This window comes from Haemorhous mexicanus, chromosome 3, assembly GCF_027477595.1.
Source record: "Haemorhous mexicanus isolate bHaeMex1 chromosome 3, bHaeMex1.pri, whole genome shotgun sequence".
Lineage (NCBI taxonomy): Eukaryota > Metazoa > Chordata > Aves > Passeriformes > Fringillidae > Haemorhous > Haemorhous mexicanus.
This window is the reverse complement of record NC_082343.1, coordinates 81,641,021-81,654,889: the sequence shown is the minus strand read 5'-3', so window position 1 is coordinate 81,654,889 and position 13,869 is coordinate 81,641,021. Positions and strand designations below refer to the sequence as shown.

The 13,869-nt window shown below is 42.4% G+C and overlaps 1 protein-coding gene across 4 annotated transcripts in view; it reads right to left on the bottom strand.

Moving 5' to 3' along the window:
- Positions 1-528: 528 nt before the first annotated feature.
- The window catches only part of RARS2 (arginyl-tRNA synthetase 2, mitochondrial), a 29,504-nt gene continuing 16,163 nt past the window's right edge, over positions 529-13,869 (bottom strand). For all 4 annotated transcript variants that reach the window (XM_059842490.1, XM_059842492.1, XM_059842489.1 and 1 more), the window contains 9 exons: positions 12,422-12,482; positions 8,929-9,005; positions 7,508-7,632; positions 6,166-6,233; positions 5,957-6,066; positions 4,858-4,953; positions 2,998-3,072; positions 2,019-2,082; positions 529-671 (listed from right to left, as the gene is read on the bottom strand). In XM_059842490.1, the coding sequence (XP_059698473.1) occupies positions 585-671; positions 2,019-2,082; positions 2,998-3,072; positions 4,858-4,953; positions 5,957-6,066; positions 6,166-6,233; positions 7,508-7,632; positions 8,929-9,005; positions 12,422-12,482 (763 nt within the window). In that variant the 3' untranslated portion in view covers positions 529-584. The remainder of the gene's footprint in view (positions 672-2,018; positions 2,083-2,997; positions 3,073-4,857; positions 4,954-5,956; positions 6,067-6,165; positions 6,234-7,507; positions 7,633-8,928; positions 9,006-12,421; positions 12,483-13,869) is intronic.

The following is a 13,869-nucleotide window of genomic DNA, read 5'->3' as shown; positions in this document are numbered from 1 at the left end:
TCCACCAGCTGGGCAGCAGTCTCTTCACACCAGCCATCACGTCAATGGGACCGAGGAAGGGCTGAGGAGCAGGGTGTGACAGCTGGCAGTTGGGCTTGGCTGAGGGTTCTGAAAGAGGAATGCAGCACAACACCCAGGAAAAGGTCTCTGCAGGGTCTGAGTAACTCCTTTTGTTACAGTAGACAGAGAACCCGAAGCCATTGTGCCATTAGGCCTTAGTACACAGTGGCAACCGCAGGAGTGGAAAACTTTGCTTAGGGCAGCACAGTTAACACCACTTCCTCTACTAAAAGGATGCGATATTTACAAGGCAAATACACAGCAGTTCTCTTTTATTGGAAATTCCAGGTAGAGTAGTGTCTTAAATACATTGCTGCCACCAAATGTCTGAAGAAAGTGATTGTGACAGCCTTGCCCCTGCAAATGGCTGTGCCACACCTGCTGATAGGGTTGAGAACACAAACCTGCCAGCACAGATGGAGCTTCCCGCCTGCAGCAGCAGTGACACACAGGAGAGGATTCACAGTATTGTGGAAAAGAATCATTTTACTACAAGATATGACTTGACATTGGATATGGCCTTGTTACATTTGAGTTACGGGTGTAATGCCAAGAAGTTTCATTCCATTGGCTAGAACTGAGCGTGCAGCATGGAAGAGACAGAGCCGTGCCTGGAAAACAAAGGAAAAAAGTCCTTTTAGGGTAGTGCTAGAGAACAGGGTGTGGTTCTTGGGAGAGCAGTTAGATGCCGAGGTGAGAACACTGTTGAGCCTGTCGCTGTACAGTCTTGGCCCCCACTGTGACTCGGATCTACACAAAACCCGAGTATTAAGGAACAGGCCACTGCTGCCAGAATTCACACCAGCTGTTGGCAGCCCATTGCATTGTCAACAGAGGGACGCTTTGTCAAACAAAGGAAGGTGGAAAGGAATGCCCAGCCCAGCCCTCGAGGCAGAGGAAGCAGAGATGCATGAACAAGAATGCAATGACTAAAAGCTGAAAATCTTTCATGCACCAGGGGCTAGTACCGGCTGAGGATACCTCTAGAATTCCTCCCCTCGCTGTGCCTTGGTGATAGGCTGTCTAGCAACTATGGGCTGCTTTGATGAGGGAGAGTGAAATTTTCAATGTCTTGGCTGTTACACAGCTGGCTGTTTGGGAAGGGCTCTGTCAAGCTTGCTCTCCAAAAATCATAGCTCTTGAAAGCTGTCACATTGCAAGATACTTAAAAATATTTTTATTTACAGGATAAGGAACTGAAGTTTTCCTTGAAGTTTGATGCAGTCAAAGGCATGAATGCCTACAGTGTCTAAGCTCAAATAGAGACTGCAGCTCCACCAATTCCAATGAATGTTTTTACCCCCACAGCACAGCTCAACACTTTAATGTGATTTCCTACCAAAATCAAATAGGTAATTCCTTTTGAAATAGATGAAAGAAAATAAGAGAGGCAGTGTAATTAATATATCATTTACTGAGTTGTTAGAGGGTCAAACATTGCCTGGGAGATCAGTAAAAAGAATTTTCATTTGTTTGGAATGGCACATTAACAGTTGTCAGCCTCTGTGCTTCAGCTAGAAAGGCAATACTGACAACTTGGGATATGCAGGTGGCAAGAGGGAGAAGACAGATTCAGTTCTCTCCAAATTCTTTATCTTCCCACATAACCATTAAAGGAAACCATCAAAAATCAATGAGCAAGTTAAATGCTCAAATGTTTACTCTTAAAACATTCAGAAGGAAAGGTGATGACAAGATGTTTGACTGGAGCAGTTGTCCTTAGGGAGTGCTGTGTTTTTGGAGGATCCAGCAGAGCAGCCCTTTCCAGAAGGCACAGCTGTAAGCAGCAATCCCTGCCTTCCCAAAGCGGTTCCACCCACGGAAGAGCCTGGCTGTTGGCTCCTCCGCCTGCGGGCTCGTATTCCCCGCAGCGGTGACACGGCTGGGCTGGCAAAGCCCTGGTGGATCCTACCTCAGCCAGCCCCCAGGCTCCAGCCCCCAACCCCGCTGTGCCGCACCTGTGCCACGTCAGGAGCGCTGCCTTTGACGGGGAGGGTTTTGTGTGCCACGGCTGCCAGGTGGCTGAAAGGGAAAACATGGGGAGAACAGTGAGAAGGAGCAAGCCACTTGACAAACACAGTGCTGTGGGCTACAGAAAGCAGCAGAACTGGAAGAGCCACCCACAACTGCAGCATGCCACGGGCTGATTTCCAACAGCCTCTTCAACAACCTGGCTGAAGGAGGGCATGGTTTTCTGTAGCCTGCATGGTGTTGAAGTTGCCAGGGCATGCCATCATTCTCCTAAAATAACCACAAAATCATCTCCCTGTTTCACACATACCTTCCCACTCCCTGCCCTCCTTCCCCCAAAAGAAGCCACAGAACAGTCTCAAGACTGCTCTGGGAAGATCCTTGAGAGCCTACCCAATCATTCACAAGATGCATGATTGCTTACACAATTTTCCTTAACTTGTTAAAGCCTTCCCCGTACACAGGCTCTACAGCTTCCTCCACCAAGCCTACACCAGCATTTCATGGTGCTGTCCAATCCCTCTGGGAATCAGATACACAGTATGACTTACACTAATAACCAGCTTTGTTCATAGGCTGAGATAGTGGTTAAAAGCAGTTTGGATAAAATTTCCTAGCTGAAATGTTGATATTGAGAGGATGTTACCAGCTAAAATCTGCTCCTTAAGACATTGTTAGTCCAGCATGATTTTGGGTTCAGATACTGGGTTTCAGCCAAATGATTATTTTTTCTCAAAAGCTGTTAAGTTACTCAGGAGGCAACTGGCTCCAGCCTTAATCTCAAATATTTATTACATTATTTGCTATCCTACTTTATATATTTCCTGCTTCAGGGAAACTGTGCCACAAATTTGCATCTTCCCACTATTTTTACTCTTCAAAGCAGTGCAGATGTGAGGGCTGAAGAGCCAGCTCAGGAAGACCTGTCTTCACTGGAGACACAGGCAGTGTCAGCAAACACCTTACCTCAGTGTGAGGAGGTAGCTGACAATGTGCTTGGGTTGCAGATCCTGAGAAGATCTATACAGGACCTCATCATACCTGTGAAGGAAGGAAAGGATTGTTTGGTGCTGAAGTGGTACAAGGTGTACCCAGACAGAAGGCTCATCAGACTTGTTTAAGTCAGAACATGCACACAACCACAGCTGGAGAATTAGCAAAACTAATCTTCTGAAGCAGATCTAAGCCATGTCATTAGCACACAACTGATTATTCCTTCCTTGTTCACTTATTATTGAAGGAGATTGCTTCTGCTCTTCATCATGCAAACAGCTCAGAGAGGCAGGCTATAGCAAAGAGAACACAAGAGCTACATTTGTTCCTGGAACATTATGTCTGGTTTTACATCTCAACACTAATTGTACGTTTCTAGGAGCCAAAAACGTGTTAAATAACCAAGGGAGTCAAAATAGTCCCTTAGAGGACATTGCCTTTAGTAAATGCAGCTTAGAATTTTAAGTAGATAAAATGAATCTTGCAACATTAGAAAAAGACAAATCCTGGAATACAGAATCACACAGAATAGTTCAAGTTGGAAGAGACCACAATGGGTGATCTGCTCCAACCTCCCTGCTCAAGCAGGGTCATCCTACATAACTCACACAATACACTTGGACTTTGTAAAACAGTATTAAACAGGGTAGTACAGGCAGTCATTACAGCTATGTTTTTTCTTCATGTGTTTTGCTGTCCTTTTTCACAGCCTGCAAGAAGGGACCAACATGTCCAGGACTGAAGAGATTTCAAATTCAAAGTGGGGACTGGACTTCCTGATCTCTACTCAGCTCCCAGGCCCATCCCTGCCAGCATGCCCAAGCTGCACTGCCATGGAATCTTCTATTCTTTAAGACAAGCTACAGAACTGGGGAGCACACAGTGGTAACAACAGCTCAGCAGTCATGTAAGAGTATAAAAGAGTGCCAAGGAACAGCTCACATGTTTTCTGTGAAATACAATGACACTGCATAAATAAGACACAACTGATCTTGCTGAGAGCTGGCTGGTCCTGCTGTTGCTCAAGAGACCGTGCAGCAAACGATGGACTGCATGCAGGCCACTGGAGGCTGTCACAGTTAATGGCAGGGCTCTGCAGCCCACCCACATGTGCAGGTCAAAGGAACTACCTGGTGCACTGCCATGACTTTTGGAAGTCCTAATTTTATTCAGGTGGCCTCAGGAAGGTCTTAGTATGGTCAAAAAAGTTCTTGCTGACACTGCACAGTGTGCAATGTTGTATATAGGAATTCTCAGTAGGAATTCTGAAAGCTTCGGTTGTTTCTGACTCCATCACAGGCTGTGCAACATGGGAACTCCCTCATCTCCATAGTTTAATTACACATCTATGAACTAATGAAAACAGAAACTACTCAAAAACTGAATTAATGAAGAACACCACTGTTATTAACAGGTACCAGTTGTGCATGTTCAGTAGCTCTGAAGGATGCTGAGCCCCCAAATGTGCATGCACATACTCCAGGTACCTCACCACCTCTCTTTCCTCACATGACAAAAGCAGAACACGAGGGACCAAGCAAATCTGCAGCTCGTATTTATATAGAGCCGAGCACACTTTTTGTGAAGACAAGAAACAATTATGAGGCTCATGTACACAGAGTATGTTCCAAATACTGCTTTTTCCATCATATGGCTTCTAAAGCCACGAACATTTCAAATGCTGCAATCCATGTGGCACAAAAGGCAAGTCATTGCCTCAAACAAGCCATTTTTTTCTTACAATCATGCAGTCTGTGCCCTCTCCATAGGTCAGGGGCATATCCAGATATTTATTTTAAAGGAAATGGAATTTGGAAAGGAAACTAGACAAACCTGAGAAGATGCTGAAGAACAGAGACGGCATCTGGCTCTTGCAAGCATGCCACATTCACATCAGTTAGCTCTGCATTCCCGTGCATCTGTTCTAAACTAAAACATAAGAATGGAAAACAAATGTTGGATGAAAACCACCTCTTAGCAATGCTGAACAAAAAACCCCACAGTAATCTGTGTTTTTAAGAAAACAGAGTAGGCTCAGCTCAAGCTGAATAGAACACTGAAACAGACTAGCTGACTTCAACATAAGATTTAAAAAAAAGAAAGTGTGCTGGCCATTCAATTATCAAGAGGATTAGAGATATGCATGGACAACAGGTCCAGAAGCTAAAAGGACTAGGGAGGTAGACAGTCCCCCACTAATGGTACCCTGGAACCACCAACACCTACATGACAAGGGAGTACAAGAAAAACAGACCAGAGAAAAGGATCAGGCTTACATATTCTCCCTGCACACCATGTCTTGCTACCATTGCCTCAACATCAACCTGCTTCACACCTTTGGTTTCACCCAGGAAGGAATCTTGCATGAAAACACATATTGAGGTCTGCTCTGGCAGTTCAGTATAATTGATAACATTTTTCAAACTGGACTCTTCTGAAACTCTTTTAAAGAAATAACTAAATATGTCAAATGTTTGACCTGAGTCAACAGGAAGGGACCTCCTTTTAATCTTGGCTATCAACAGTGGGAAATAATGTTAAAAATAATCCATTAGTTACTGTGGGTAGCCAAAACATCCAAGTTCTGTGATGTGGTGTGTTTTACAAGTATGGGCATTTTGGCTTTTACATCAGTTTCCTTAGTTCTAGGCAATCATTCCTCATCAGTGACACCAACCACAGAGAAGCTGTTCCTAGAACTGAGAAACTACATGAACAGTTAGTTCAGTTCCATGGAAATGTGGTAGAAAATTAATTTTAATTGGCCTGCTCTTCTGGAAAGTCTCAATGATTTTGATCTTAAACTCACACTTCTGCTGAAAAAGTGAACATGTGTCATATTTAAGGAGTTAGCACTACTACTTAGCAAAGGAGTAAGTTAATAAGGTTAAAATTCATGTCAGACTGTGCTGTGCAGAAATGCTCCTCTTACCTATGGAGTCTGGCATGGGTGTACTGCAAGAACACACCTGTATCTCCCCGACTTTGGAGAGCTCGATCCCAGCTAAACTGGTAATCAGATGACAGAAGGCCCCGGAAGTCCTGGAACAATAAGTTGATGTCACCCAGACACGGCTCTTCATCTCAATTTGCAACTTCTCACAGACAATGCAGACACCTTGTGAGGCAGCTCAGACTCACCTGAATTATGAGTGCTGCAAGACCAACCTTCTCTGCTGTCTCCACAGGATCTTGGAGCTCTTTTGTTGCTGAAGAGAAACAGAAAAACATTGTTATGTCTGCAGCACCATAATGACTCCTGCTCAGACTTGGAGATGCCAATAAAAGAGCAGATCTTCCATAACTGTAAACTAGCAATATGGAAATTATCAGGATGCATGCAGCAAGGAGACCAGGATATAAATCTTTATTAAAAGCTGAAAACAGCTGTTTCTCACTTCCCCTCATATGTGTGACACAGATTTTGAGGTGAGAAGGGTCCATTACAACAGACTATGCAGGCTACACTGAATTCCTTTTCACAATTATGACAGCCAATATCCAAGATCAGGGAAATGCAGATTTTGTTGAAAAACCTGATAAAAAGCTCCAAGAGATATAAGATGCATAAACAAAGTTGTTCCAATGGCTAATGGACCATTTGGATGTACATTTAGGGAGTATTCACACCATCCACTGTAAATATGTAAACTGACTATACTGAAGGAATCTGTACTGGGAGAATCACAGAATGCTTTGGGTTTGAAGAGACCTTTAAAGATCACCCAGTCCAAACCCCCTGCCACATGCAGGGACACCACCTCCTTGTCTATTTTACAAGGAAAATCATCTGTTGCAAAAAAGCTGAAGAGGCAGAGCAAGGGAGATGCATACTACTTAAGCTGATCAGACTGCTGACTCCATCCAGCGCCTAACTCCAGAGAGCTCAAGAGGGGGCAGCATTTCACTGGGAACTGCTTGGATCTGTAGTGCATCAGGAGGAAACGATCCTGGAGCCACAGCCCCGTGAGGTGCAGGCAAACACCCCTTCAGCACAATGTGGGCCATAGCAGTGACCTCCCTGGCACTCGGGAACAGCCACGAGGCTGGCAGGATGACAACGCAGCAGTGGCAGGCAAGCAAGGGTCCCTCTTGCCAGAGAAAACTGTCAGAGCTATAAATCCTTTGGACTGATCCCTGAACTCCAGCCCCAAATCTCCTACTGACTAATTTGTCCCTCCAGAAAAAAACAATTGTTGTTCCAAAAAGGCAGGTACTTCCTTCTCAGTGCATGATAAAATAGTTTCACTGAATGTTAGAATTTGCAAATCTGCAATTTAGGGGAGTTCAAAGAGTTGCAAAGAATTACAATTCTTTACATTTGCAATTGTAATGTTGTTTGTATTATGGTTAGTACAAAAAGAAAGAAAAAGAGCAAATTTCTGTGATTAGTGCAATACAGGGAGAAGTGAAGGGTGGAAAAGACAACAATGTGATCAACACAGAACATCAAAAGAAGCTAATAAGACCTGAAATAGCTAACTTTTAGTGGAAGTCATGTTTTGTAACATCCTTGAGCGAACTTCATTTAAAACATCTTCCAGAAAAATTACTTCTCCTCTCCGAGTCTTCATTCCTTGAACTAGACCAAAAGACACATGCTGGCACCTGTGTTGAGAAGCAGCAGGACCAAAATTATATTTCAATCAAGAGAAACATTTGTAGTGTTTTTTCAGAGCTGGATTCTCTACCAGGAAACAGCAGTAACAGCTGAATAAATAACACTCCAACGTGGGAAGCTCAGTGATATAATCAGTAACTCTCATTTCAGCAACCAAGCTCCATACTTATTATATAATGGGAAAATTATGACCAGAGTTATGATAGCCTGGTCATTTGTGTGCTCTCAGGAATGTCTTGCTACTAGCATTAGTACAGAGGCCTCAATGCAATAATTTGCAATAAATTGAGGAGAGGCAGGATGTAGACAGATCAAATTACTGTGGCAACAGAGATCTCTTAATATAATTAGAAAAGGAGTCATAATAATTCTATTGTGGCCACAATAGGCTAACAGTATAATTAATCATTGCTAATAATAAAGTATTCACTGTTTCTGCTCGTAATAATCCCAAGCATTATTCTTGTTTCAGAATCTAAGGTAATTTTAGCACAACTCTAAGCACTGTGAAAGGAGGCAGGTTGGTATTCCTGAAGGCTAAAACCCTATATATAACCACAAAAGACATGTAGTCTGGCAGAGAGGAATATGATTTAGTCTGGAGATCCATTACTGACCTTTGCTCAGATTGCTAACAAGATTGGTAATTACAATGAATAACAGCAGGGATACACTTCCCTGCAATAGATACTTTGAGCCTAAAGCATGATTCACAAGCTCAGATTCTGATCTCTGCTAAAATAAAATACTTTAAGAGGTAATAATTTAATATGTGACCACACAATATCCCAGAAGCTATGCCATGAAGTCTCTTAAAAATGGTTTCCCTTTTTCACATCAGGCAGTTATGAAAAACCTGTTAAGTGAGAGACAGGGCTGTTTTTCACATCCTAAACACACAGCAATGACTCGATCTACAAATAAATCAGATCAGCAGGAGTGGACACACAAAATGAAAAGGCTGCTGATAAGGACCTGAGGCCCACATTGCACATAATTCTGAGGGTTTGTTTCTCTGTTGGACTAGTACTAGTTGGGTTCTACAGGCAAAATGTCTGCTTGTACTCTGGAGTCCATTACTTGCACACCAGCATCACATCTTGTAGCTTAGTTTCATCCAAAATGCCTACATGATATGTGCTATAGCATGGTGGTAGATGGACACCATCAGGAGATTCTCCTCAAAAGAGCACTTGACTAAAATTCCAATGTACATATTACATACATGCTTGAGGAAATTAACCACCAAAACCAGTACATAATTATGATTTTTCAGTACATACCTTTCTGCCCAGTCATAACCCATGAGCTTCAGTATTTGGAATAAGTGTTGAAAGTGGTTACTTTGGCTTTTATCTGTCTAAGGAATAGAATTGATTCATATCAGAAAACACTGCAAGTCTGATAAGGAGTAGCTTTTAACACACAAACACAATACCACAGAGCCAGTAAGTTGTTGCAAGCAAAATTAAGACTCATGAAGACAAGCAAATCTTGAAAATTGTGACAGTTGGAATCTATGGCAATGGGATTTTGAACTATGTTAGAAAAAGAAATCTACCTTTTCAGAAATTATTATTCTCAGGTCATGAAGGCAAAGACATGAAGTGAAAGGAAACCTTACTGTTCTTTAGTTTCTCATGATCTGAGAGCTGCCCATCAAACAGAACATTTCTATTTCCACTTCAGAACCTTGCTGCTCTTTTTATACTCTTGGGCTATATCACCAAACTCCAAGGGTCCTTTGGCTTAGAGATAGAACACCTCTTTGGCTGTCTGCCTCCAGAACCCACTAGTTTCTATTGCCTCCAGCATGATTTGTAGTTTTACATTATGAGGCAGGTACATAATGAAAAAAAATGTATAAATGATCACAATTTCATAACAATGATGCACCTTGTGCTCTCTTCCACTTTCAGTTACACTCTCCTACAAACTGAAGTTATTTCTGACTCTATGTTATGTTCAACAAAAGCCTTCACATGTGTTTCTAGCTACAGCTGCTGCTATTCATTTTCCTACCTAGTTGTTTTGACTGCCTCACTCAGACTTATTTTTATCCCTCCTTAAAAAACAGTGCAGAGATAACAAAAAAATCACTATTTCTCATTTGTTTGCTGTTCTGGGACAAGGAGTGAAATGCTTATCTTGTGCTCCTTCTCAACTACCACTGTATAAGCACCTGCCTCCTCTCTCCTAGCTCCTGATAATCTGCTCTACTCCTGGGAATCACCTCTCCATCCTGACTCACAAGCTAGGCTGATAAAGGGACAGCTGATAAATGGACAGCAGCGGCTGGTGCTTCAAGCAAGGCTTTCCAAGTCCTTTTCCATGCACCTTACAGATGAGATGCATCTCTGCACAAAGCCAGACCTCTCTCATTTAGTGGCTGGCTTTAAGGTAGAAGTCTGCAGTCTGCCCAGCATGGGTTATATCTAATTCTTCATATCTAAAAGCATTTTCATCTCCTTCTTGAGTGCAACATTCAATGGAGTCTTAGTACCTCTTTCATACCATGCCACACGTTTTAAGATGTTTTGAATATTTGGCTCATACCTGCCTTTTTATGAAGTAAGTAGGATTTGTTTAAAACCTAAACCAGTGAATGCACTGTTTTACAGCATTACAAGTAGTAAACCAATTTAATGTTCTTCTGAAAAAGTTGATCTGATGAAAGTAAGACGATCTTGTGAAATAAGACTCTAGAGTCTCTAAATAATTTCCTTGTAACAAGATCAGCATTCTGAAATATGCTTGTATTTAATTATTAAAGACTAAAATCATTAACATTCTCATTTAATCCCATGAAGTCCTCCTGCCTCTGGTAACACTGAGTAAAGTCCTAACTCACTACAAAGCAGTGCCACAAAACAGCAGGAAAGCTCAGCAAGGCTGGCAGTGCCCTCACCAGGCTGTCTGTCCCACAAGAGTCTCCTAAAAGTTTGTTTCGCTCTTTTATTTAATGACCCACTTTCTCAGTCCTCAGAAAGTCAGAAATTATAAAAATACTAACCATGTACTCTGAAAGCCATACAACCTGAGCAAGGCTAAGAGGACAGGACAGCTAATCTGTCATTTCCCACTTGGACGAGACATTGGCTGTGCTGGACACATGAGTCACATCATAGTCTGGCTGTGCTGTGTTTCTCTATGGACTTGAAGGAGGCCCAGGCAAGGAATTAAACGGGGACTGGAGTTCAGCTACAGCAGCAGTCTGCTCAAGACTTCTCTTCCTATGCTTTTATGCATTGCAGCTTTCATGCCATTAGCTCAAAGTTCAGCGGACATCCTGATTTGTGCAAAGTGGACACCCAAGTATTTTTGTTTCTAAATGTTGCTTCTCCCTTGGTCCCTGCTACCTCCTGGAACATCAAACACAAATAACTGCCCACCCACATGAACCAGACACGAAGCATCCTTAACATCTAATGCATTGCACTTTCACAGCCACACTGCCCTTTGATGTCAATGAACTCACTGTTCCAGCCAGCAGGGGCAGAAGAGCTCCCACCAAAATCACACCATTTCCTGCCAGAATAACCAAAAAGTCCCTGTTCTAGGATAACATGTAAGAATGGCAAGCTACAGGAAACTTCCTGAAGACTGAAGCTAAAAGGAGGAATGTGGTTTAACTGGAAGTTGCACTTTAAACTGTTTATTTAATGTTTTGCTTACTGATCTCTCTCCATGCATCTTGTTATGTGTCACATTATATTGACTTTTGAAAAAGCTGTACAGAGAAGGTACAAGGACATTAGCAAATATGACCACATACAGATTTTTTCCACATGTTACTCATTCTGGACTTGATATAAAAGAACATGCCTTTTGCAATTTTTTTTTTAATAAATCTGAGAAAAAGAAGATTTAAAAGCATCACATTATATTTTCTTGCTAATATGAGATCAAAAACAGTTTCAGACAAGTAAGGAGACAGTCCTGCTATTCATATCCATTATTGATACTGCTAGAGATGTGAAAAAACAAAACAATGAAACCAATAAATATAAAAAGATTCCCTGTCTACAACTGCTTCATTCAGATTGATTAAGTAGTACTTATCTGTAATTTCTACATAATGAAACTAATGCATTGTTCAAAGCCATAAAAATGTACATTTCATATAAGATAGCAGGACTTCAGAGTAGACTTAGATTCATTTTAGACCATTAATTTCTAAATTAACATTTAAAAACCCTTTATAATATTAACAGCTTTCTCTGGTTTGTTTAATTATTAATTACAACATCTATAAAGAAAATAAAATGTCAAATCAAGTAAGAGTTCCTTTCAAGCTAATTGCAATGAGTAGAGAATAACTCCAGAGCTAATTTTCATAAAATCACAGAAAGGCTTGGAAGGCATCTTAGATCATCTTGTTCCACCCCCCTGCTGTGGGAAAGGGCATCTCCCACTGTATCACCTTACTCAGAGCACCATCCAACCTGGCCTTGAACACTTCCAGGGATGAGGCATCCACAGCTTCATTGGGCAACCTGTTCCTGTGCCTCAGCACCCTCAGAGCAACAATTTTTCCTAATATCTAATCTAAACCTACTCTCTTTCAGTTTAAAGGTATTTTTCAGCCATTCTGGGGGTCATGCACTGAAACAGAACCAAGAAACACTGCCACAAAGAGGCACAGCTGCTGGGCAGCAAGGGCATCCATTTTAGTGCCAAAAATATGGCGTGTCAAAGTCATATTGCAAGCCAGAGACCCCTGGGTTACTGCAGAGAGTCAGCCCCAAAGTGTGAGCTGAATCCAGAATTACTTACCACATAAATCATGGTATCCCAGCTGTGCTTATTCATTCTGTCTATAGCAGCTGCAAGATCTCTATAAGAGATAACAAGAAATTATTTGGACTTTTGCTCAGACATACCTCACTACTTGCCTCTTATAAAAATAACCTGCTTTTTATGGAGGGGAGAGGACTTCCTGAAGAGAAGGATCCATGTATGCCTTACACATAAAAAAGGACATGTGTACTTTGCTGATGACACGTCTGAAATGTTTTTTTAAACCACTACCTAATAAAGTTACTGAGCAAACTGTTCTTTGGTGCAGAGTAAGTCCAGTGTCTGTCTGCCTGCTGGGACCTGAGAGAACAGCCCTTTCCTGGAAAATGAATCCATGTTCAACCTTAGCTTAAATGGTACAAAGCTCATCTACACACACACAAGTACACAGGACTGTCCCAGGAGAACCATCAGCCTTGTATTCCAACCTGAAAAAAGCATTTGCACAAGACTTGTTATGGAATGCTGAGGGGAGGAACCAAAGATAAGAAAAGAGATGGAGAAGATGATAATAGGGATAGATGGCTTTTAAGTCAACTGCCAGTTACATGTTTGTGTAGTTCGGTCCTGCACCTCATCAGCACAGTCTGTCCTGTCTTCCCACTAAACTCCATTTCAAACTCTCCTGGGGTGAGAGGGCCCTCTCCTCTGTGTGCATGTGTTTGGAGTGTCAGCAGCTGCAACTGGGGACCACAGCTCATGTAGGCCGTGCATCTGTGGTGTCAGAGACTGAGGGGACTGGGCATAAGTGAAAAGAAGCAGTAACAGCTGGAGCCTGACCAGGGGTCACAAGGTGTCTCAGCCAACAGCTGGAGTGAGGGCACACACATCCTCCTATGACTGACAGCAAATACCAAGCTGAATAGCCAAGCAAGTAGGCAAAGTATCCCAGGAAATCTCCAGATGTGCCTGCAGAGATGGGGCACCCAGAGGAGTCTGTACTGTTGGCATCAGAGGGTCCAGGCCAACTGCTGGAGAGACCACAGCAGCCTCCAGCTACTGGAGGGATACACAGTGCACGTGCAATACATATGCATATTGATGAAATTATTAAATAATACACTTATCACACACATAACACAAGTATATTTATCACAATATATATATCACATACACATATGTATCTATATACATACATCCATTTCTTCACAGGAATAGATACTCATCCTAGTCATCCAGAAGGGAACAAAATGCCAGCTGTGCTGAGTGCTTTTGGGCCTGTGTCTGGGTCTGTGGACATCAGGTGCCCATGCCTGGCTGACCTGTGGGCATGGAGCTGTGGCATCTTTGTCCCCATCTGGCTACAGGATTCAGCAGCTCCCTAATGCACAGGACTGACTGTCGCATCCGTCTAATACCCTTGCCTTGAAAAGCTGTACAGAGTTTACCCCGAGGGCTAGACACTAGATTTATTTACATTCCTG